General features: G+C 40.4%; 1 protein-coding gene across 4 annotated transcripts; it reads left to right on the forward strand.

Moving 5' to 3' along the window:
• The first annotated feature begins 519 nt into the window (after positions 1–519).
• On the forward strand, positions 520–24,373 carry si:ch211-14k19.8 (mucin-5AC). Of its 4 annotated transcripts, none has more exons than XM_020917423.2 (11): positions 520–772; positions 1,515–1,859; positions 4,372–5,895; positions 8,147–8,235; positions 8,317–8,375; positions 10,146–10,309; positions 13,533–13,695; positions 17,692–17,883; positions 21,130–21,351; positions 22,749–22,908; positions 23,944–24,373. In XM_020917423.2, exons 1-11 carry the CDS (start codon positions 727–729, stop codon positions 24,016–24,018), a joined length of 3,039 nt encoding a protein of 1,012 aa, XP_020773082.2. In that variant the 5' UTR covers positions 520–726; the 3' UTR covers positions 24,019–24,373. The 4 variants fall into 4 exon arrangements, 3 of the variants coding, with proteins under 3 accessions (XP_020773082.2, XP_020773083.2, XP_055014762.1); XM_020917424.2 differs by having other exon boundaries at positions 21,139–21,351; XR_008632879.1 differs by lacking the exon at positions 23,944–24,373 and having other exon boundaries at positions 21,237–21,351; positions 22,749–22,770.
• Positions 24,374–24,485: the final 112 nt, after the last annotated feature.

Below are 24,485 nucleotides of genomic sequence, written 5' to 3' on the forward strand. Positions count from 1 at the left end.
CAAGTCTTGTAATTTCAGGTTAACTTTATATTTGTCCTCAACAATAAAGTTTATTCCTACGTGTGACGTACTTACTTGTGACTTGAAGAGGAGGACTTCACTTGGTCACTTCTGAGCTGAAGCCGAAGCTGAGGCCTCCAATTTGCTTCTCTACCCAGGTTTTCTATTTTAATTATAGATACAATTATTAACGGTGTTCAATAACAAAAACACAAACATAAAACAAACAATAACCTAAATAAATACATGAAGCTAATCTGTCTAGCTACACTCCGGAAGACAGCTAGGCTACATTTTTAGCCATAATGAGCATTTATTTCTACCTCATGTGTTTACTTCCCGTTTGTGGATTTAACACCAATTAAAACTGACCTACCGTCGTTTTATCCTCCTCTCTTATCTGGAGAGTCTTTTACGAGAGCCTGGAGGCGCTGTTCCCCGCTGTCCTCTCCTCCTCCAGCTTCCTCCTCCTCCTCCTCCTCCGTCGGCGGGGCCAGAGCGCACACTGAGGCGGCCACACGTGCGGCTCATTTGGGCCTCCGCTCCTCCGCAGCTGAGCGTTCGCTGCTGCAGAGTCTGCCCCCCGAGGAAGTGATGTGACAGAGCGGGGAGAGAGTGTACGAGCTGCCGAGACCGCGGGGGAGACGAGAGGGTTTACAGCGTGACCTTTGTGCGGATTTGATAGTGTTTATCCGGGGTTGTGTCTGAAATGTCTCAGGACTGGACATGGTGCAGCTCAAAGCCTGTCTGCTGCTGCTTCTCCTCCTCACAGGTAAGACATTTAAGGGCCCATATTTATTTAGAGTGACCAGACTTTCAGAATAAAAAAACTGTGACATTCCTGGTTTGGGCTGATAATAATAAAACTGTGAAACGTGTGCGTAATTAAAGAAAACTGTTACGCACTGGGCACTAAAGTGAGTCAGTATAGTCACGTTGTCTTGGTGTTTTTGTCATTTTTAAGCAGCTTTTCTGTATTTTACCTAAACAAATGACAATTTATGTCTCAAATTGGTCAAAAATTGGGATACTTCATCACATTTCTTGTATAAAACTGGAACAAATCTTGGATAAATTAATGTGCTGGGACAGGGGACACAGGCTTAAAACTGGGACTGTCCCGGGTAAATAGGGACATCTGGTCACCCTACCCATGTTTTGCTATTTTCTGTTATGTTCAACATCAATTTTTCCAATGTTCTATTTTTGGGAATATGACATTAACCCACTAGCTGATTTTTAACAAATTTTACTCTATAAACAGACTACACTCTAATTTTAGTAAGGAAAAATACAATGGATCATAACATTTCAATACATCTTTTAAAATTATTTCAAAGTTGCTGTTTTTTTATATAATCTATTCTGTAATCTTAATTATAATTTTAAAAACCGTTTCATGTTGAATTTATAGCATATTAACAGCTAAATTTAATGTAAAAAATGTGATAAATTGGGGTATTTTGGACATCAATACATCTTGATGGTACTGCCATTATATCTTTCCTTTGCAGATACACCACTGGTCCTACTTTCTCACATATGCAATGGATACATGGACTTGTCTCAGGAGCCTATGGGACATTTGAGTTTCAGTCCAGAGCAGGGGACAGACCAAACCAGGTCTCCACTCATGATTTGCACTAGGATTTTGGAGATTCCTGAGCATCTTTCAGTACTGCTGAAGTTAGTGTGGCTGGAGACGGGGTCAAACATGTCCCTGGTGTGCGTTTGGGACAAAGAGAGGACACTGGCTGTAGGGGACACGGTCCTGCTCTCTGGATGTGACCAAAACAAAGCCACTCTCACTTGGACTGGAGCAGGACATTCCACACATGCTTTCCAGCTCTTCTATTATGGTGAGGAACTGCTGCTCTCCTCTAGTGGTTTATGACATGCACATGTTTACAGTCACAAATCTGAGCCGTCATCAGTTTTACTACATCATGATATAATATCCAGATATCATGATACTACATTTGGTGATACAGCATTTTTATCATGGGCTGCCATAGTTATATCTATTGCCAAGAGTAATTTTTGGTATCTTCTAGCAATTTGTTTTGTGACACAACAAATTTATTGCTTATTTAGTGGAAGAAAACTACACTTGACATACTCTGTTTTGATGATTCAAATAGATGTATTCATATTAACTTTGTACAAGTAGTGGTATTACAAAGAAATATTGTTACTGAACTATATTTGGTTCTTAAGAAACAACAACATATCACAGAGTATCTTGTGTAATATATCTGTTATCACATGTGTCATATCATGATAATATCAAATCATGAGCTGTGTATCAGTATTGAGCATCGAATCTGTCCTTAGTATCGAAAACAAGTTTGAAATGTTAGTATTGTGACAACACTATATTGTGTGTTGTGTTTTTGTGAACCTTAATATTAACCTAAAAAGGCTTAATAATTCAAACAGGTCCACTCACTTCCTGTTTAAAACTACAGAACTGATCAGCCTCAATAAATAATAGAAGTAAATACGGAGGAGTGGGTGGGGAATAGGGGGTAGGGAAAAACAGATTTTCTGAACAGTAAAACCTCAAATGCAGGACAATACTAGCCAGGCTGGCACCACCTAGTGCCTCCACTCAATTTAATTTCTCTCCAGCAACTAGGTCAGAAATCGGAATACACTAGACAGTTTGCAAAAACCCAGAAGTGCAAGTTCGGGCACCAGCCAGTCAGCGAAGAGCCATATATTCAGTGTTGTCAACGATTCCCAAGATTGAGGATTTAAAGCCGGAATAAAGAGAATGTTTGGTGAATTTTATCAAGGGGAAAGACATTATTGTCCTTCTTCCTACGGGATTTGGGAAAAGCTTAATATACCAGTTAACCCTGCAAGCGGTGCATTACATACATCATGACCAAATAGCAGTGATTGGTTAAATGAAAAAAAGTACCCACCTACTGTCGAGCGAACAAATTCTAACACTGCAAGATCAGACAGTTTCTACGAAGTGAAACAAAGTGAAACCAGCTGATGAATCAGGCTAGGACAATACACAGTTACTCAAACACAGAACTACTATAACATGGTTAAAAGAAAATAAAAGTAAATTTTACAAAAGTCCCTTTAAGAAAAAAAGCCAACAGAAGACCACTTGATTGAGATTACAGTATAACAGAAATGTAATAGTATTTTTAGATAAATTACAATTTATAATTTGACCTTACCCATTCGATTTCATAATGCAGCCATGATGAAACCTTTCCAACACAAGACATCTGTGAGAGTGTTTAAACCAGTTGCTCTCCACCCTGTTACAAGTAGCTCACCAAGGGATTTCTGAATTAAGTATTAAACTGAATAACTCAAATTTTGTTAATTACCATTGAAAATGTGTTATTTTGAACTTTGTGTTCTAATAAATAGATAATGGTTTTAGGTTTTGAAGGCATCTAACTGTACAACACTAAGGTCCTGTTTTATCAACTCAATTTCTTGCGATCGCTAAAATGAGTAGCTCTCTGGCATTCTTGTTTCCTAAAGGTAGCTCACTGGATGCGAAAGGTTGGAGATTCCTGGTTTAAACTATATTTAATGTTGAGTCCAACTCACTGTTTACGTATTGTTACTGTCCAGCTATAAGTGATAAGTTGCACACAGTGTCAGTCCATCCAAGCTGTAGGCCTGAGGAGCACACTTATCTGTTTGTTGTACAATGTAACAACAGATTGGAAATGTTTGGCACAGATGGCACAGTGGCTAGTGTCCATACTTCACAGCGATGTTTGCTTCCTTTCTGTGTGGAGTTTGCGTGTTTCTCCTTGTGTCTAAGTTACAGTATCTTCCTCCGGGCACTCTGGCTTCCCCCATCAGCCCAAAACTTGCATAAGGTCACATCCTCCAGCTAAGGTCGTCCTGACCAAGACTAACTCAAGAACTGGAGACTGTTCCCTGAGCACAGTACAGAAACTCACTCCTTCTGACAGGTTGCGCCAGTGACTTCACAACGCGAGGTATCATAATAGAATACCTCAACCTTAGTAAAACCAAAACGATTCATGCTGTGACTCTGTGTACATTTCGTTCCTATGACGTTATTTCCTGAACTTTATTCTCTTGTTGTAATGTTTTGAGTTGTTTGCGTCAAATACATTTTTTTTAAGCATGAAGATCAGTTGCGTAGTATATTTTTATAACTTAACACTAACAAATGCCCTTAAAAGGTGAGTTGCAGTTGGACAGTCAGTGATACCGTTGGCGACTCTTTGTCCTAAATGGAAGAACAACATTTTGGTTGCCTGTGTCATGAGTCTGTTTTTGGAAAGTTTGATCTCACGGCAGAGGTGTTAGCTTTGATTACATCACGCTTTGGCTCTATCTCTCTTCTTTATTTTCCAGTTCAGGATGGCAAGAGGAGCTCCACAGAGACCTACTCCAGCCCAGACTCACACCCCACCGACATCTTCACCTCTTCTTCAGCCACCACCACCGAGCAGGGTCCCCTTTCCGAACGCGCGGATCCTTCTGGGAATTTAACCCCCAACCCCGGGCCGACACGACTCACCACCGCCACTCCCTCCGCCTCTGGGAGCACCGTCAGGGAAGCTTCTATATTTCCTGGGGAAGAGTGGAACAATGGACCGGATACATCTGGAGCAACGCGGCGCACTGATAGTCCTGGGACACTGGACTATTTTAACACACAACATTCAATCCAAAGTTCTGAATTAAAGACATCACAAAATATAAAATTACAAACTTTTTCAGAGTCAAATGAAGCGGCAAGTAACAGCGAAATGTCTGTAAGCACTGGATTGTACACAACTAGTCGTACTCTAGGATATGAAGAAAATAAAAGTTTATCTATGTCGTCTATTGTGTCTGAGTTGGACACAGAGTCAACCGTGTTATCACAAAATCCACAAAATAAAATTCAGGATTTGACCGAAAATTGGCAAAGTACCGATACACTGGCCAGCAAAAGCCTGAGAACAGTTTCTAAAGAGCTCATCGAAGGTAGCAGCACCCATTTTGAACACTCCTCGAGCACGAGTAGTTTACTGGAAAAACTTTTAACGACTGAGTCAACTGAGATGTCGCATATTACAACAAAAAGCGTTGTGGAATTTCAAGACGAACAAGAATCGGGTTTGAATACGTTTGTGACGTTTAAGCTTTTGCCCTCCACGCAGGACAGCACTGAAAACGCTCAAAGACTCGAAATGACATCTCGAGAAACGTCATTCACTAGCCTTGTGCCAGATTTGGACACAGAAAAGGACACTGCGCTGACGTCTTTGACTAGTCCGACTGCCGGTTCAGAATTTGAAGAAAGCAGCAAAGACGAGGGAAAGACTACTGGAAGAAATGACCCGTTCACAACAAATTCATATTTTGGTGGCACCACAGCGAGCCTTGAACTTAAACTTATTTCTACTGCTCCAACATCAACTCTGTCACCAGGAACTTTAGTTAATCAACAAAGCAATTCCGTGCGTTCCAACAGCACGTCAGCTACAGGCGTGTCAACTCCGTCTCCTAATACAATTTCTGTGCAACAAACATTCAAAAGCACTGTGGTAGACGATGAAATCTTACCAAAAACGGAATCTTCTAGCTATACAACAACCCTAAGGAGTATAGCGTCCACGGTGTTACAAGAGAAGCAAAACCCTCATCAGTTATCAATAAGTACCAGTAGCTATCAGATTCCAGCTACATCAACGCAACCGAGCAAGAAAGAAGAAAAGAAAAGAGCTTCAACAACATTGTCGCGATATATGACCTCCTGGACTCCTGAACCCGTCAACCGAGTCACCGCTGTCACACAGACATATTTGAGTTCTGCGGCTGTTGTAAGTTCCACAGTCCAGCATAAACCCAAGTTCTACATCGTCCCGGATGAGCCAGCGATCATAAAAGGTACTTCTGTTTGATATTTTTAAGTCTTTTTGTTTATTTGTTAAGGACTGTGCATGTGTTATTCCACATTTGCTCTCACAAAAACACTCTCATGTACCTGTGGGTGTACTTCAAAGTAGGGTTGTATGTAAATGCATAGAAAATCAGATGCAAATCTATACTAACACTGAAATATATTGAAACTAGATACTCATTTGAGCAGGTATCGATACTAAAATAGTCACATTCACAGGACAGAAATGAACTTTTCCTGAATCGCTTTAGATTCAGATGATCTTGAGTTTGATCACACATAGATAAGTAGACGCCCATGGACCACTATAAAACCTACTGGACCACTGAGGGATTACACACATATAAGACCACATGAGAATAGAAAAGAAAGTACTATGACTTAATGTTGAAACTCTTTTGTCTAAATAGAGTGGTTTTATTTTCATTTTGGTATCACAATCGGTACAAGTATTGAGTCTAGTCCTTAGTATCGAAATTGAGTTTAAACAACTCTAGCCAGGCTGGTGCCACCTAGTGCCTCCGCTCAATTTCATTTCTCTCCAGCAACTAGGTCAGGAATCAGAATACAACAGACGGTTTGCAAAAACCCCGGACGTGCAAGTTCGGACACCAGCCAATCAGTGAAGAGTCATATATTGTGTTGTCAACGATTCCTGAGATCGAAGATTTAAAGCCGGAATAAAGAAAATGTTTGGTGAATTTCATTAAGGGGAAAGATGTTATTGTCCTTCTTCCTATGGGATTTGGGAAAAGCTTAATATACCAGTTAGCCCCGTTAGCGGCGCATTACATACGTCAAATAGCAGCGAATTGTTAAATAAAAAAGTACCCGCCTACCGTCGAGCGAACAAATTCCAACGCTGTGAGGTCAGACGATTTCTACGAAGTGAAACAAAGTGAAACTGGCTGATGAATCAGGCTCGGAAAGAATACCTATTTAATTCTTTTGATTTACACACATACACATATACAGACACACAATCCAATACATGTCGATGTTCACACACACACAAACACACACGCAAACACACACATCAATGTACACTCTAGTATTCGTACATATACATACACAGACACTTCGTATAGTTGATTTTATTTGTAAGATCCACGAGGTAAGATGCATGATTTATTGTGTTTCTCTATATTTTCCCTATAATTCTGGTCTTATACTTTTTTTTAATGTGCAAATCATTTAAAATATTAAATGTGGGCGGCAGTAGCTCAGTTGGTAGAGCATTCACCCACTGATCTGATGGTTGGTGGTTTGAATCCCGCTCTCAACATAAACATCATGGGTTGAGCGGTCAGATCCAGTGACCCACAGGTTGGCTGGTGTGATTCCAGCTCCTACAGATGAATGCTGTTGTTGTGTCCTTGGGCAAGACTCTTAACCCACCTTGCCCACAGTGTCTGCGTACACTGGTGTGTGAATGGGTGAGTGGTTCCTTGTTGTAAAGCACTTTGAGTGCTTTGAAGTTGGAAAAGCGCTATAGAAATACTGTATGTGACCATTTAAATTGTGGTAATACAGGAAGTGCTCCACTATGTTTTGAAATGAAACAAAACCCAACTCCAGTGTTTTTGAGGAGGTAAAGCTCACAAGAATCAGTTGCGCGTAATACAGGACCTTAAATTGTTCCATAAGAGACCTTCCATCCATCTGAGATTTACACAGATTTAAACGGTTCTAGATGGAGTCGTAGTTTCCATATTTCAGTCATTCTGTGCGAATTTAAATGTGCATTGTGTAACTTTTCTCATGGAGGGTCCGTCAAACGCTTTTCTCCATGTAGATGTTAGTACTTTGTCTGAAATGTTTCACAGTATGGCATTAAAGCTTTCTGTCTTCATGGAGACCAAACCAGGCCAAGTTACAGGTCAGATCTGTGGAGAGGCGACCCCCTCACAGCCACAATGCCTATTTTTCAAGGTATTTTTGAGCTTTAAAACCACCTGTAATTGAATAAATGTAAGGTAGATCTGCTTAATGTCATATTGTGGAACGTTCCAAGCAGAGCAACGACATCTTCTTAGAAACTAAAAGATGACAGACCCCCAACTGAAAAGTTACACAGTGCACCTTTAAAATAACAACGCTGAAAATGATGCTGATATTTTCTTTTTTACATCGGGTAAATAGTACATTATGCGTGTTGCACTTGTCACCACATTTTTATCTTGTAATTTCTCCATAAATGTGTTTTGTTTAGTGGTTTGTTTTGTGTGTTTTGTTTAGTGGAGTCCATTGAGTTGCTGCTGCAGATCACAGTGGAAGAACCTCACCCCACAGTGACTGAAGGTTTGGAGGAGGACACAGCTCAATGGGTAAATCTGACAAGGAAAGTAAACTGTATGGAAGAGAAAAAGTTCAATGTTTTTTCTTGTTGTCGTTTGTTTTGTTTTCAGTTGGAGCCGTATCTCCAGAGGGCCCCAGGTTTCCGGGAGCTGCTTGAAGTGTGGAGCAGGTTAGCCACACTTCCAGAAACAGTTAACATGAAGGTCCAATACTGTCCATCTACTATATTGATGTAATTGTAGACTTGTGGAGGTTTATGGCCACTGAAACCATCACCACCAATTTGACCTCCAGTGTGCTCATATTTGTGACATGGAGGTTGTTTTCTGAGAGCACTCTGAAGGAGGGAAGCCAAGGGAGAGGAGCAGCAAAAACAAAACTGAAACTAATTCTGCATTTGAATACAAATTTAACATTTTCAAAGCAATAGAATGTAACATGGTGGTCTAAATATGCTATATAGTGCTGATACCAATTAATACCTTATAGTAATTAGGGGTGTGCAAAAATATTGAAATATCGATATATCGTATAATTTGATGATATCGTATCATGTGATGATATATATATATATAGATAGATACATATCGGCAAGAGTATTTTTTTGGTATATTTTACAAAATTATTTTGTTACAGCTACAGTTTTGTTGCTTGTTTAGAAGAAGGAAACTCATTTATGTGACACATTTGACATTTTCACTGTTATGATGATTAAAATGTTTGTGTTTCATATGAACTTTGCACAAGTACAACGGAGTGTACAGCTCAGATTAAAAAAATAAATTATGCTGGCGTTATGAGAATAAAGTCGTGACATTTTGACATTAAAGTCGTAATGTTACGAGAATAAAGTTGAAGCCAGAAAAGGTCGTAATGTTACGAGAATAAAGTAATAATTTTACAAGAATAAACTTGCAATTTTACAAGAATAAAGTAGTTAATTTTATGAGAATGAAGTAGTAATTTTATGAGAATAAAGTCGTAGTCAATATAAAGTTGTAATATTATGAGAATATAGGCCACTCGGAAAATATGAATGAATAGGCTGGTGCGCTATGGAGAATTTGGAGCATTTTGTAACGGAGAAGAATCCGTGTATCATTCATCCATATCGACCATTTCTCATTTCCGTGACTTCTGTGACTGCGATGCCGAACTTTTGCACCGCATACGGACTGAACCAGGACTGAATCAGGACTCAAATAGGACTAAACCGTTTTCAGTCATGTTCTCAGTCCTTGTCTGGTCCTAGTCTGGTCCCGGTTTCAATCACGGTCTGGTCCCGGCCTAAGTCCTGGTCTGGTCCCGGCCTAAGTCCTGGTCTGGTCCCGGTTTTATATTGAAAAGCAAATAAATGAATGATACACGGATTGAGAAGGTTCTTCTTCTGACGCATTTTTCACTTTGACTTTGAGTTTATTATCGTTTATTGTAACTTTATTCTCGTAATATTATGACTTTATTTTGACTTTGACTTTATTCTTATAAAATTATGACTTTATTCTCATAAAATAACAACTTTATTCTTATAAAATTATGACTTTATTAATATTACAGCTTTTTCTGGCTTCAACTTTATTCTTGTAATATTACGACAAATCCTAATGCTGCAAGGTCAGACTGCCTTTTACCTTGAGTTCAGGAGAGATTGGCAACTCTAGGACTGAAGTTATCCAAATTATTCTAGTGAAGATGTATGGAGTTTAAACATGTGTGAATGAAACAAAACACAATTCCAGGTGTGTTTGTGAAGAGGAAACTACATTAGAACAGATCAGAAAATAGATTAATATGGGACCTTTGACTGTTATTTCACTTTTTCTTGCATCATATATTTGCTGTCTTCTGTGTGTACAGCTGACAGGTCTATGTAGATCTCAGTGTATGATTGAAGGACCATGTATGTACACCACCACGTTAACTCTTAGTTCTGTGACAGCGGTCCGGCCGTGCAGTGCCTGCTCGAGTTCGACACCAGGGGAGCTCTGCAGTGGCTGCCCCAAACAGGAGCCTCCTCTCTGCTGGACCGAACCGGGCTGAGGCGGGCTGCGCAGGACGGCCGGAGCTTCAGGTCTGCCAGAATCACCAACATCACGCTCGGAGGTCAGTGTTCTATTGAAGGGCCTGTGCCCGACTGGGAATATGTTTTCGTTTGAACTGTTAGCCCCACCTACTTAGTCTTTTCTGCAGCTGTGATATTTAAGCATGTGACGATACTGAAATTAGACATGCACCGATATCGATATTGATACTGGTATTGAATGTCTGTGTCAGTGCAGGAACATTTGCATTATTGTGTATCGGTTCCATGATATCGATACAGCTGATACACGCTGGTTTGACTCGTTGCTGATGTAGGTCCAGGACATCTCATGATCTTCAAACTTTAAAGCTGCACTATGTAACTTTTAGTTTCTGGGTCCATCACCTGCTTGTTTCCATGGATATGCCATTGCTCTGCCTGGAATGTTCCATAGTATGACATTAAAGGGCCCATCTCATGCAAAATCAACTTTTCAGAGCTTTCTATCTTCTAAGAGTGATGTGTGGGCCTTGTATTTGTCACCCAAGTGGTTTTTAGATTAATTTGGCATTTTTTTTAACAAATGGCAGCATATTTCTGCCACCCTCCCACGTGACCATGAACTAAAGCTGCTACAATGATGACGTGGCAGCTACACCTATGACGCGTTTGACGTAGCAGAAAACGCTTCGATTTTTTTGTACATTTTACAAGCAATGCATACTACTATAAATTAATTCTGAATGAGATTTTATAATGAAAGTATTTTTTGTTATTTAAAGCAGTGAGTAGTGGTCATTATTAGAATTGGATCTGGTGTTTTTCACCCGCATAATGGGTGCGATGTTGGTCTTAATTTTCATTTACTTGGTCTTTAAAAGGTCTTTAAAAAGTTTTAAATTTGGGGTAGTCAAACCTGGGGATACCCTGAATTATGATTAATGATTATATCACGATAATTACTGAAGTGGCTGACAGTTTAAAAATGTTATGGTTATAATTTTAATATTATGAATTGGCTCCATATTTAAACTGTTACAAAATTTTACCTTGTTATTCACCTTATTCCAGAAGTTGCCTTGCGTTCCACCATCATCATTCAGGTTGTATTATTTTGCTGGGGAGCTGCTCCTGACAGCAAATACATTCAATATGGACTATAAAGCCGTTTTAAAGCTCCTATATTACATCAAATGGATTCTTGTTAACCTTAAGCCATGTATAATCTTGTTACCTCCTCAAAAACATGCCCAGAGTTGTGTTTTGTTTCATTCACACGTTTCTGGTTTATTAGCCTTCCCAAATCTCCAAAACTCAAAATGTTCTGTTCTTTTTATATTTAGTTCAGTACACATTGTCACTTCCAGGCCTGAAATCATCTAAGTGATTCTAGTGAAGGTGGATGGAGTGTAAAACCACAGTGTAACACTTACTGTATCACCACATGACATCACAAGGTGGAAGTTAGTGTTTTCTGTTTGAAAGAAAAACTCAGCCTAAATATGCAGGGTTTGTGTGTTACACGAAACAAAACACAACTCCAACTATGTTTGTGATGAGGAAACAATATTATACCATAGATCAGAAAATAGCATAACGTAGGCCCTTTACAGCCCCTCAGAGAACTGGTGCAGTGTTGACTTGTTGGTGTACATGTAGATTGAACATTTCACACAAATGAACCTACTTTGTCATTAGGAGTGTAACGATATCCAAGTCTCATGATACGATATCATCATGGTATGAACCTCACGGTACGATATTTACTGCGATATCATGGGAAAGCTCACAATATGGTGGGGAGGCTCACGATTAGGGATGTGACAATATCCAAATCTCTCTGTACGATGTTTTCATGATATACATCTCACAGAACGAGATTTATTGTGATATTTTGTGGAGGCAAACAAAACTGTTAATATGCTTTTTCCTCTTAAAATGTCTTGACAAGACTTAATCCAAAGAATTAAAACTTAAAGTACTTAGAACTGTTATTTCTTCAGGTAGTCTACCGTTTAAGGATCATGGTCTATGTAGTTCCCTCTGTCTTTTTGCTGCACCATAACTCTTCATTTAAGCAAAGAGACTTGTAATTCAATATATTATGATGGTCCATGATGTTATTGTGAGAACTTGTTGATACGATATCACAATATTTCGATTATTCTCAAATTTTCCATTGAAATGAATGGGATCCCCATTACACCATAAGTGTGCCTGTATTCAGCCTCACATTTTACTATAGGTAGTTTTAGGTATTTTAGCATGTTAGTATGTGTGTGTGTGTGTGAGTGTGTGTGAGTGCGTGTGTGTGTGTCTGGGTTGTTTGGTTGTGTGGAGTCGGCAACTGTGGGGTGGGTTGGTGTGTGAAAGGAAATGTGGAATTGTTTTTAATCACTGTAAAGCACTTTGTGTTACATTTTTGTATGAAAAGCACTTTATAAATAAAGTTTGATTGATTGATAATAGCACAAAGGATATCAGTTAATAAAAAACAAAGTTCTTTGTGTCAATTGCATAAATTTTAGTTTCAATGTAGTTCTTGTTCTCTGCATGATGGAAAGAGCATTTATCTTCACTAGAATAGTTCTGATCATTCATGTAAGACACAAACCATGCATACTTTATCCTCGAGGAGTTTAATGTCAGACTGTTGTAAATTCCAGGCAAAGCAGTAACTTCTTGGAGACAAGCAAGTGGTTCCATCAGAAAACATGTACTTAAATGGGCAGAATTCAAGTTTTATCACTCTTTATTTGGGGAAGAACTCTGGTTTGAGTCTCTGCCCTGGATCCTCTGGATGTAGGACATGTTTTGTTGACACTTTCTCACATTCTACCTCATGGGCCAGAGTTTATCTTCAGTTTAATTACCCACAGCACGGCTCTCATTCGCGTACAGGGGACTTCCACACTAAAGCTGCTAACTCAACTAACCCACTTACTGTGAGAAAAACAACATAACTTCATCTGACTAGAAACAAAAGCTGGTGCTGTGCTGCTACGCATGTCCACTCAGTTTCTATTTGTTGACAAAAATACTGTTACTTTCAGGCAAAGCTTCATTTGTTGCTTTTTTTAAATTAAGTCTGTCATATACATGTATGTAGCCTGTGCTCTCTTCCTGGTTTAAAAAAGAAACTACACAACTAAATCTTGCCAGTACCTAAACCTGCAGATAGAAGACACATCCAAGTTTTTCCTCAGTGTATGTCCAGTTTGTGTTTCTCAGTCTTGTCAGTGTCTCTGTAATTCCTAAACTGCATATGACCCTTTGCTGAGTCCAGTGTGGTGTGTTCCACAGGTGTACAGGAGGTGTGTGGCTGGCTGCTGCAGTGCCCCTCAGGATTCACATGCGTGTTTGATTCTCTCACCTCCAACTTCAGCTGTACGTCTGTGTGTCACTCCGACTACTGCCAGCACCACGGCCTGTGCACACACCACCCGGGCCAGCCCCCACTGTGCCGGTACGCAACACACCTCTGCACATGCTAGACTTTCTGGAGCTTCTTACCATGTTATAATTAGGGGTGTCAAATTATCGCGTTAATTGCGATTAATTAATTACAGTCATATTTAGCACGTTATGTTTTTTAATCGCGTTAATCTCATTTTTAATCTCTAACTTTACTGTTTCTGTATGTGAGTTGCTTTATTATAAAACCTGTTTTTATGTGTTGTTGGGACAACAACACACACACACACACAAAAAAAAACACATTTATAAATTTTTTTATTTCGGTAATTCCACTCATTGTCGGAAACCCACACAAAACGCGCGCAGTAAGAGCGATGTAAACAACATGTTCACGTTGGCGGCGTCAGTCACACAATGGACGAGGTGGAAGAGCCAGTAGAACAGAGGCAGCAGTGCACAGGTAAAAACACATTCGTGTCTTGGAAATTATTCTCCCGACGTGAAAATAACAAATATAATATCGCCTTAAATGTCACTGGTGAAAACAACCTGCATAGACTCATGATGTCTGCACTACTGTCCTATAGTGACCTGCCACATGAGGGGACACACACACAAACACACACAAACACAAACACACACCTTCATCATCGTCATCAACCTGAGAACGCGCGGACCAAGTTTCCTTCCGTAGTTACTGCGTGGACACCGACGTGCTCCCGTGAGCCGCGTGTGGATCGTGTTTTCTGGCGTACGCTGCGTAAACCGCGCTTCCTCCTGTGCGCCTCTAAACCAGAACTAACACCAAGACTAAAAGGACTAAACCAGGACTAAACCAGGACTAAACAGAAAAAGAACTAAAACCAGAACTAAAACCAGGTCTAAACCAGGACTAAAACCAGGACTAAACCAGGTCTAAACCAGGACTAAACCAGGTCTAAACCAGGTCTAAACCAGGTAAACCAGGTAAACAGGACTAAACCAGGACTAACTAACTAACCAGGACTTAAACCAGGACTAAACCAGGACTAGGACTAAAGGACTAGGACTAAAGCAGGTCTAAACCAGGAGTAAAACAAGGACTAAAACCAGTGATCTCATATATAAAGCATTTCTCTATCAATAATATTTTTAATATGGTTAAGGAAAGACTGGACTTTTTATTGTCTTTAAGTAGACAAAAGTTATTATGTTCAGATTTCCTCGTCTTTGCTACTTTACAGCAAACAGTTTCTTATTCATGGAGACTTGGGCTCAACAGACAATTTGGAGAGATTTGTTAAACAATAAATGACTTTATAAAGTCACATTTTTTTTAATCTATATCAGTCTTTTGATCTGCCACAATAATGTAATAATGAATTTAAATGAAAATACCTCAAATTGAAGGCTTTTCTCAGCAATTTTAGGTGAGATTAAAAAGAGATTAATTAGATTAATTAATTACAGATCATAATTAATTAATCTCTCAATTTTTTTAATCGCATGACAGCACTAGTTATAACATCGTTCAGTCATCAGAAACATGCCCAGAGTGATTTTAAATGTCATCCATGCATGTTTGATTGAACAGTTCAAGTCCACGCCTCTTGCGCTGAGCTCAACCCACAAGCCTGTCACCCATTTTTACCTGGTCCCCAAAGGTTTGACCAGGTTTTGTATTCACCCTATGTGTCTGTTTGTCTGTCCACCTGCGATAATTCTGCCATTTATGGACCGACTGTCACCAGATTTGGTACATGGGTCAAGCCCTCGTGCCCGATGCCGCAAAAAAAAAGTTTGGTGACGATCCGAGGTCATTTGAGGTCACACAGGACAATTGAAAGGTCACGCCATTATAAAGGATCGGCAATTTTGGCAATTTCTGAACCATTTGCGGCCTAAAATATTCACCCAATCATCACACAAGTTGGCACACACATAACCGGGGTACACTGGATTACAGGTTGAAACAGGTCAAGGTAACCAAGGTCAAATATGTGTTTTTGGTCATAACTCCACCAAGGATGGAGCTAGAGCAACAGGAGTGGCCTCAAAATCTCAGAAAAATTATTATCTATTTATAATTCTATGCATTTGTGTAGTAAAATATTCATAGTTTTTTGAGATAATCATGGAAATCTATACCCACTTATTTTCAGTTAAATCAGCCACTCTGAGATGAATCTGGACCGGTTTGTACTCCATACCCACAAATACAAAAAAAAAAAAAAAAATCACAAAAATATTATTCCACCTTGACTTTTCTTTTGCCTTATTACAAGTCCCTAAATCTCATGTTTAGTGAGATCTGCTTCAGCTTTCACATTGTCAACACCCAACAAAAGCTCAATATGCTCTCTCTCTCAGACCATCCCCAGAGCACGGGTCTCCAACCTTTTTCCTCCAATGAGCTCCTTTACAAAACCAAAATGCCAGAGAGCTACTCATTTTAGAAGTTGCAACAGATTGAGTAAATATAAGAGCCACAGCCCTAGATTGGAACAGCTAGAGGCCTGTGAAACATACACCATCATCTGTTCATTAGTGCAGAAAGTAAAGTTAGGCGGGAAAATTATACATTTACAATTTTATTAGTCATTCTAGTCATCTAATTTTTGTTATTCAGCTCAAAACTTATATTTCAAAAATTGTTTGGCGAGCTACTTGGAAGGACGTGGAGAGCTACTGGTGGCTCCCGAGCTACGGGTTGGTGACCCCTGCCCCAGAGACACCTGCTATACCTCCTCTTATATTTACCCTAAAGATTTCAGTTTGAAATCTGACTTCTCTCTGTGTAGAGCTTGTTAACATTTAAAATGAGAGCAGTTCAGACAGACTCCAGAGCCTCAGCTTCACAAAGAGTTCAGCCATTCATCTGTGCTCCAAACGGTTTGAATTGAGAGTCATTTCAGTCAGGCATTTTGGGAAAAATAGGCCGAAACATGAAGGGGTTAACTAACTTCTCCAGTCTGCAGTTGTCTCTTATTACCGTATTTTCCACACTATTAGGCGCTCTGGATTATAAGGCGCACTGTCATTAAATGGTCTGTTTTTGAACTTTTTTCACAAATAAACCGCACCGGACTTTAAAGGAAACACAACAGTGTGATGGGTGAGTGGTTTTGTTTGTTTGTGGCGTTCACGGTGACTCTGGGCTTTGTTCAGTTGTGGCGTGTAGGAGAGGTGCTGTCTGGATTGTCGGTGTGTTCACAGTGACTCAGTTGTTCAGTTGTGTCTAGAAGTGGCACGTTGCACTCGCTTTTTCGGTTCGTTCCTCCGTTCCGTTCCTCGTCGGTGTGGAGTGATGTGTGTCTGGGGGTGTGTGTCGCTGTGCGGTCGCTGTCTGCTCCGTGTGTGTTTGCGTGTACTGTGGGTGGTGCGGCTTTGTAGTTTACTGAAGTCATCCTGGGACACCTGAGTGGATTCGTGTATAGGGCGTTCTGGATTGTGGGGCGCGCAGTCGTTTTTTGATGGGGTTAGAGGCTTAAGAGCGCGTTTAATAGCCCAGAAAATACCTTATTATCTAAATAAAATGATTAATCGACCAGTGTTATCACCTAAACTAAACCAGCTGGACTTTTGAAGCTTTTGAAGATGACAATTCGCTACCAAGCAGGTAGCTTCTTCAGCGGTAGGTGATGACGTTTTATTAAAAGTCTGGACCGTCTCCTCCATCTGCTGGTTCTTTTTTGGTGACGTCACTAAAATACCTCCCACCTCTACATCGAGTGGGAGTCGCTGTCACCAGCACAAGCCCTGATGAAGCTTCCTGGATGGTAACAAAACGTTGGCTTCAAAAGCTAAGTCCAGTTGGTTTAGTTTAACTTGGTGATAATATCTTATCCCTGGATGCCTCAAAATTTGCATCAGTTAGTCGACTTATAGAAACTTTCAACCAGTTTATGGACTAAACGACTAAAGGACTACAACCCTACTCATTTGTCATGATCAAACGTTTCCAGGCTTAAACTGAAGTGACTAAACATGAAATCAGAACGCAAGTATTCCAAATGTGTAACCTGTGATCTGTTTCCAATTCAAAAGTGCTGTGGTCTGTGGACAGGTGCGTGGCGGGGCAGGACTTCTGGTTCATGGGGCAGAGGTGTGAGGTGAAGATGACCCAAGCCCGCCTGGCCCTGTCGTGCCTGGGCGTGCTGCTGCTGCTGCTGGGGCTGGTGGCTGTGCTGGTGGGGATGGTTGTGAGGAGGTACAGAGCTCTCCTCATCCAGGCCAAAGTGGACCAGACCAGAAGCAGGTAAGGTCAGAAGCCTCTGTCGCCTCATCACAGGTCGCCATTGTAGTTGTGATTAGTGAAATACAGTCAAAAGTTTGGACACACCTTACTTATTTTTCTTCTTTATTTCCATGATTATTTGCACAGTAGATTATCACAGAAGGCATCAAAACTATGGATAGACACGTGTGGAATCTAACAAACAAAAGATAAGCTCAAAATAACTCCAAACTTTTAGATTCTAGTTTTAATTTTAAATAACCTCCCTTTGCTTTAATCACTGCTTTACATTGTTGGCTCTTCTTGACCCTGACAAAGCACAGCTGTGAAATGCAGCTCTGTCTAAAGCAGAGGTTGGATACTATGAGGATTTGAATATAAAATATGATGGAGAAAAATCCCGCACACCGTCTTACTTGCAAATTTTGAGATTTATTAGGACAAACCGTGCAATGTTTCGGCACTAGGCCTTCGTCAGGCAAAACTTGGGCCTAGTGCCGTAACGTTGCACTGTTTGTCCTAATAAATCTGACAATTGGCAAGTAAGACGGTGTGCGGGATTTTACTCCATGTTCTTGGGCTGCTCCCTCTCCTCCAATGCACCCATCACAAGTAATTGATGTGCAAAGTTCTCATTCTCGAATATAAAATATGAAAAATATTTAGTTTAGTTATTCAAAGCTTTGTTTCCCAAAGACTGGGTTGTGACGCTCAGGTGGGTCACAAGAGATTTTTTTTGGGTCACCTTGTCACGATCTGCATGTAGGTCTGTAATATACACTTCTGACACATGACAGAGCTCATAAGTCAGCGAGTCCTATCTGCCCTGAATGTTCCTACAGCTAAAGTTGAGAAATGCTTGCTTGGTTTTCCAAAAAGAAGGGTGATAAATCCACAAAGGTCAGTGCACTTCAGGGAAATGAGGGAAGTCAGGAGCCAATCCGCAATGAAGCTGGTACGAGTGTTGTTAGCACTGGAAATGCAGATGGAAATGAGGCTAGTTTTAACGCTGTGGAGCAGGGATTGGAGCCTCCAGTAAAAGAAAGTGTCGCATATCTAAAGTGGTACGCTAGGGACAAAAGGGGTGAAGTTGGTGTAGGGCTAGGGACAGAAGACTAGACTGCGGCTCTCTGGGAGGTAGGAAAACAGTAAAAAGCACAAGAGATTGCAGAATTATGTTTGGTGGCTGGTGCCGTATATTGAAAAGCGAAAAGTGGGGTGAACAAAATATATATACAATATTTACAATAATCACAGTAATCTGCAGATTTCTTTTATCATCTTAGTCAGCTCAATTCAAGTCAGGTTAATACATTCAAAGCAACAGTAATAAGTAAGTCACTTTGCTGGATTCTTTATCATTGTCCATGGGCAAATGTGGATTTTAATGTCCACAATTCGTGTCCATATAGTCTTTTAAAGGGTGTGTGTGTTTGTCCATACGCGTGTTTGAATAGGTAAAGTGTGGGAGCGGACTGGCTGCAACAGCCCCTACCCGACCGTAGAAACTGTATGGAGTATTGTGAGTTGTATGAAGAATTCCTGGGTTCAGCTCGCCATTGGGATGTTTTTTAACCGGAATCGCCTGGCCAATTCCCTTGTGTTATGGTTTTGTACGGTCTATTCACCTTCGGATGCTAGCGGTAAGGGCTCCTGCACAGCCGTCCTGTCTCACCTCACTCCCGGGTGTGAATGGAGGCAGGGGAGCAGGTGACTTGTTGAAAGCGCGAGAGTGAGCATGATTCGTTTACTGACCGGTAGTAGTCAGAATATTGGCTATTGACTGTACATCTGTATTTTAACCTGGGTTACAAAAGTAAAAGTAAATTACCAGTAAGGCCGACTATTTTTTGAATTATGGCTTTATAAATTGTGCTGGTCCTAACCGGGATGCAAGGCCAGTGTGTGTCATCTGCAGCGAAAAACTGGCAAACGAGAGTTTGAAGCCAACTAAACTTAAAGGTTGTATGGAGGATTTTCCAAGGAAAGAGAAATACAGCGACTGTTTGTCCTTTTTCAAATGTTGCTTATGCGTGACACCACCCCCTCCCCCTCAGCTCCCTTCTCCAGTGAGAAGAGAAACGCCTCCTCCCTCCTTCCGCCTCCTCCTTCCACTAGAAATCATGCTTGTTTACAGCTGGTGTGCATTCAGAATTGCTGAACAAATAAATTCCTGTTGAAGTTACCTGTCCAGAAGTAATTTAGTGACCAGTGTGTGAGTTTTTAGACCCTTCGTCTGCTTCAGTGCACGCCATTGGAAGGACTCTCCAAGAATCAACTTAATTTGGCTTTGCTCCTTTTCCTCTTCTCTTCTCTTCTCTCCTCTTCTTTTGCGGCGAACTGCCTTGTTTTCTATTGGCTAATGTTTAGCTGGCCCCACCACGTTCACAGTTGATGGATTTCATTTTTTTTTTGATCATCATCATTACAAGGCCGGTGCAACTCTATAATGCTATTCTGCACTTTCAGTGACAATTTGAAAAAAATAAAATAAAATCCTCCATACAACCTTTAAGAGACATTTAGAAACGCTGCACCCGATTTGGTTGACAAACACTTAGATTTTTGGTGGTTTAATTACTGTTTTTCATTGTTTAAAATTATACTAATACAAATTGCTCAAATCCACCTTTATTTTGTGATTTACAGTTAATGTCTAATGACTTGAATTGGAAAGGTTTGTGACTTTTAAAATATGAAGAAAAAAAGTTTGGGAAACACTGATTTAAAGGTCCTATATTACGTCAAATTGATGCTTGTGAGCACATGTTTGAGTAACCCTTTATTATTAGTCTGTCTGCTTCTCCAAAGTTCAAAATGCTTCGTTCCACTTTGTGATGTCATGTAGTAATAGTTTTCAAATTAACAGCTGCCTTTTACCTTTAGTTCAGTAGAGACTGGCAATTCCAGGCCTGAAATGATCTAAGTGACTTTAGTGAAGGTGTATGGAGTTTAAAAATGCAGAGGAGCACTTCCTGTGTTTTTTCTGTTTGAGAGAAGAACTCAGTCTAAATATACAGGGTTTGTGTGTTAAATGTGTGAATGAAACAAAACACAACATTATAAAAGAGCGTAATATGGGATGTTTTACTTTTATTTCTCTTTTTCTTTACTACATAATCCGATATATCTTGCTTCATATGTTTGATGTCTTCTGTGTGTATATAAAATGTAGAAAGCGGAGAACCTAAAGACATAATACATAAAAAAAGAAGGTGTGTCCAAACGTGACCAGCAGTGCAGATGATTAACAAGCGTGTTGGTAAGTTACCGCAGGTTCAACCACTTCGACGAGCTGTCCGGGCGCTTCTGGCTGCGCTCGTGGGCGGGGTCAGCGGACTCCCTGGATAACCCCGCCTTCACCCGCTCCACAGAGATCCTCCACCTGCGGGCGCTGGAGAGGCCCTGCTGTTACCATGACGACAGCCTGTCCCTGCCCTCCACCTGCCCCAGCCCGGGCACCCACATCCGCACCATCTACCCACACAGGTCAGGGTCTGAGAAGGCTGTCGTGAAACTGCAGCGATCTGAGACAACTAAATAAGACTCAGCACTTTTATTACACATTCACTGGCCCAAAAATGGTTAGATAAATGCCACTGGACTTTGAAATATATGCTTGTGGAATAAAAACAATATATTAACAGACTTTTAATAATTTAATACTTATTTCCAGTCTATACATCTATATATAGGCCTATTTAAAAATGCACATGGGGGCCTCTTCTTTTAGACGTAAACATCTTGTAATGTTCTTTTTGATAGAGCATAAAATATTTTTCTAATTTCTGAACATACTAGTATGAGCAGCACAGTGTTCAGAGTGGATATAGACTATAAATGCACAGAGCTACCCTGCCAGCCACCTTCCAAACAGGAAGTGCGCATGTTGAAACTTCCGGCTCCTTCAACTCCTTCCAATTCGAAATGACTTTATACTGAAAAACTGTCCCTCCTCTCTCTGTAACTGCAGCAGTGAGCCTCTTCATTTAGGTCTTTAAATGTTCATATTAACCCACTCTACATGATCTTGGTGTTTTTATTTTCCTATTTTGTCCATAAAGAAATACTTATTCCTAATATGGAACTCTGCTCTAAATTCCCTCCTATAACCACTAGCTCCGTGAGCTTCATTTGGTGCAGCCGAACACTGTGGGTGACGTCACACTCCTTTAGTCCACTTCTTTATACAGTCTATGATTATAAGGCTCTATTTCAGTTCATTGGCTTTTCTTTTCACTGAGAAAATGTGTATCAGGCAACTACTTCCTCCTACTGGCAAGAGAGAGGTATATGTTCTCCTGTCAGCTCGGGCACATATAAATCCTCATAATCACCATTGATTCATTTATAAACAACCTACAGCACCCAGCTCCAATATGAAAGGTCCTAGATTACACAAAACTGACTTTTGTGAGCCATGTTAGAATGTTGTTGTCTCCTTAAAATCAAACCCTGACTGGTGTTTTGCTTCTTTTCATTTATTATTAGTCTGTCTACTTCTCTAAAACTCACCTTTTACCTTTAGTTTAGTAGAGAGGGGCAATTCCAGGGCTGAAATTATCCATATGATTTTGGTGAAGTTTACAGAGAAGTTTAAAAACACAGTGGAGTACTTCCTGTATTACCACATGACATCACAAGGTGGAACAGAGTGTTCTCTGTTTGAGAAAAAAATATGCAGGATGTGTGTGTTAAATATGTGGAAGAAATGAAACATAACTCCAGGTCTGTTTGTGATGAGGAAACTACATTTATCAGGAAATAGCCGTGTACAGGCTCTTTAAAGTTGTAAGACATGAAATACCAGAGTAAAGTTTCTAAAGCTGCTTCAAAAAACACTCAAGCCTAAAGAGTGTGTAGCTCACAGTGTTTCTCTGGTGCAGTTCTCAGTACGCCTGGAGGGGCAGTGACCTGAGCCTGGCTGACGGTGTGGTGGACTCGGGGAAGGCCAGCGACCTGTCCGTGTGCAGCTGGCCCGTGGAGCCCATCCAGTGGAGCCCCTTCCCCCTGCTGCAGCAGCTCTCCAGGCAGCAGGCCTCAGTGGTGAGTGCCCCTCTGCTCGTCTGCTGAACGACTCCTTGTTATACTACATTTTATAAATGACATACTGTACACTACCAGTCCAAAGTCTGGATACACTTTTTATCTGTGAGCCTTTCTTTCCATGATTAGTTACATTGTAGATTCTCACTGGAGGCATTAAAACAATACAAATAAATAAAAAATCACTCAAAACTTAGTCACCCTTTGCTTTAATCATTGCTTTGGGTACTTGGCATTTCTTGATACACAGCAGTGAAGAGAAAACCATTTCAGGAGATAGTGCATTGAATGAATCTCAATTTTGAAATCAACTTTATTTTTTTCTTTCAGAAGCGTTATAAAAAAAAATCAGTATTGATTTCGTGAACTTACAATAACAAAAACTAAAATTCTTTCTTTACTTTTTTGCCCTACTTTTTAGTAAATTGAGCTTGTTATGGGCCTACACAAAGTACTGGTTGCATTCTGGGTTTAGTATTCTTAGTTCAATCCAGGCAGTAGGCCAAATGTACTAATAGTCCTGGTTCAGTTTAACCAGTAGACCCGGCTTAGTCCTGTAACAGTCCCGGTCTAGTCCAACTTGTAGACCTGGTTTAGTCTCGGCTTGGATCCAGATCATAGTACTACACCAAACATTATTATTATTATTATTATTATATTATTATTTTATTAGTAGTAGTAGTAGTAGTAGTAGTAGTAGTATAGTAGTAGTAGTAGTAGTAGTAGTAGTATTTTTATTAGTATTATTATTATTATTTATTTATTTTATTATTTTGTATTCATTATTATTTTTATTTTTTTTATTGTCATTTCCTTTTTCTTTTTTTTTCTAAATGATGTAGTGACCCTCTTCAGCCACCAGGGGGATAAAGTGTTCTCTCTATATGCAGTTACATAGGGCCACACACTTGAGTTTGCATGTTATCCGTGTGTCTGGGTGGGTCTTCTTCAGGCAAAAGATGACCGAGACTAGCTCAAGATCTGGAGATATCTCTGTTTCTGATGAGTCTGATTCTTTTGTGTCTCCTCCTGCAGGTGAGAGTGTCGCGGCCACGTTCCTACTGCGACGGCATGGAGCTGGTGGACATCAACAAAAGCTGGACGGCGTAACCTGTGCTCGTCCTCTGTTCTTCCTCTTTTCCTCCTCTGCTCTTCCTCCTCTGTTTCTCCTCTGCTCCTTCACTGCTCCTCCTCTGTTCCTCCTCTGCACCTCCTCTGCTCCTCCTCTGTACCTCCTCTGCTCTTCCTCTGCTCCTCCTCTGTTCCTCCTCTGCTCCTCCTCCTCTACTTCTCTGCTTCTCCTCTGCTCCTCCTCCTTTGCTTCTCTGTTTCTCCTCTGCTCTTCCTCCTCTACTTCTTTGCTCCTCCTCCTCTGTTCCTCCTCTGTTCTTCCTCCTCTGCTCCTCACCTGCTCTACTTCCTCTGTTCCTCCTCTGTTCCCCCTCCTCTTCTTCTCTTCTCCTCGTCCTCTGCTCTATGTACAGTGTGGTATCACTTAATAAACTGTAAATGAATGTGTCAGAATGTGTTTATGTTTTTATATATCCGGTTTGGAGGCAGATAAACTCCATAAGACA

This window comes from Boleophthalmus pectinirostris, unplaced genomic scaffold, assembly GCF_026225935.1.
Source record: "Boleophthalmus pectinirostris isolate CB_2022bp ecotype Guang Dong unplaced genomic scaffold, ASM2622593v1 HiC_scaffold_22, whole genome shotgun sequence".
Taxonomy (NCBI): Eukaryota; Metazoa; Chordata; class Actinopteri; order Gobiiformes; family Gobiidae; genus Boleophthalmus; species Boleophthalmus pectinirostris.

Bases quoted from the DNA above. Each gene is read 5' to 3' on its own strand.
- si:ch211-14k19.8 (XM_020917423.2), top strand. From the start codon at position 727: ATGGTGCAGCTCAAAGCCTGTCTGCTGCTGCTTCTCCTCCTCACAG. The intron at 5,896-8,146 runs GTACTTCTGTTT...TGTTTTGTTTAG, and splicing joins TGAGCCAGCGATCATAAAAG to TGGAGTCCATTGAGTTGCTG. The intron at 17,884-21,129 runs GTAAGGTCAGAA...CGTGTTGGTAAG, and splicing joins GTGGACCAGACCAGAAGCAG to TTACCGCAGGTTCAACCACT.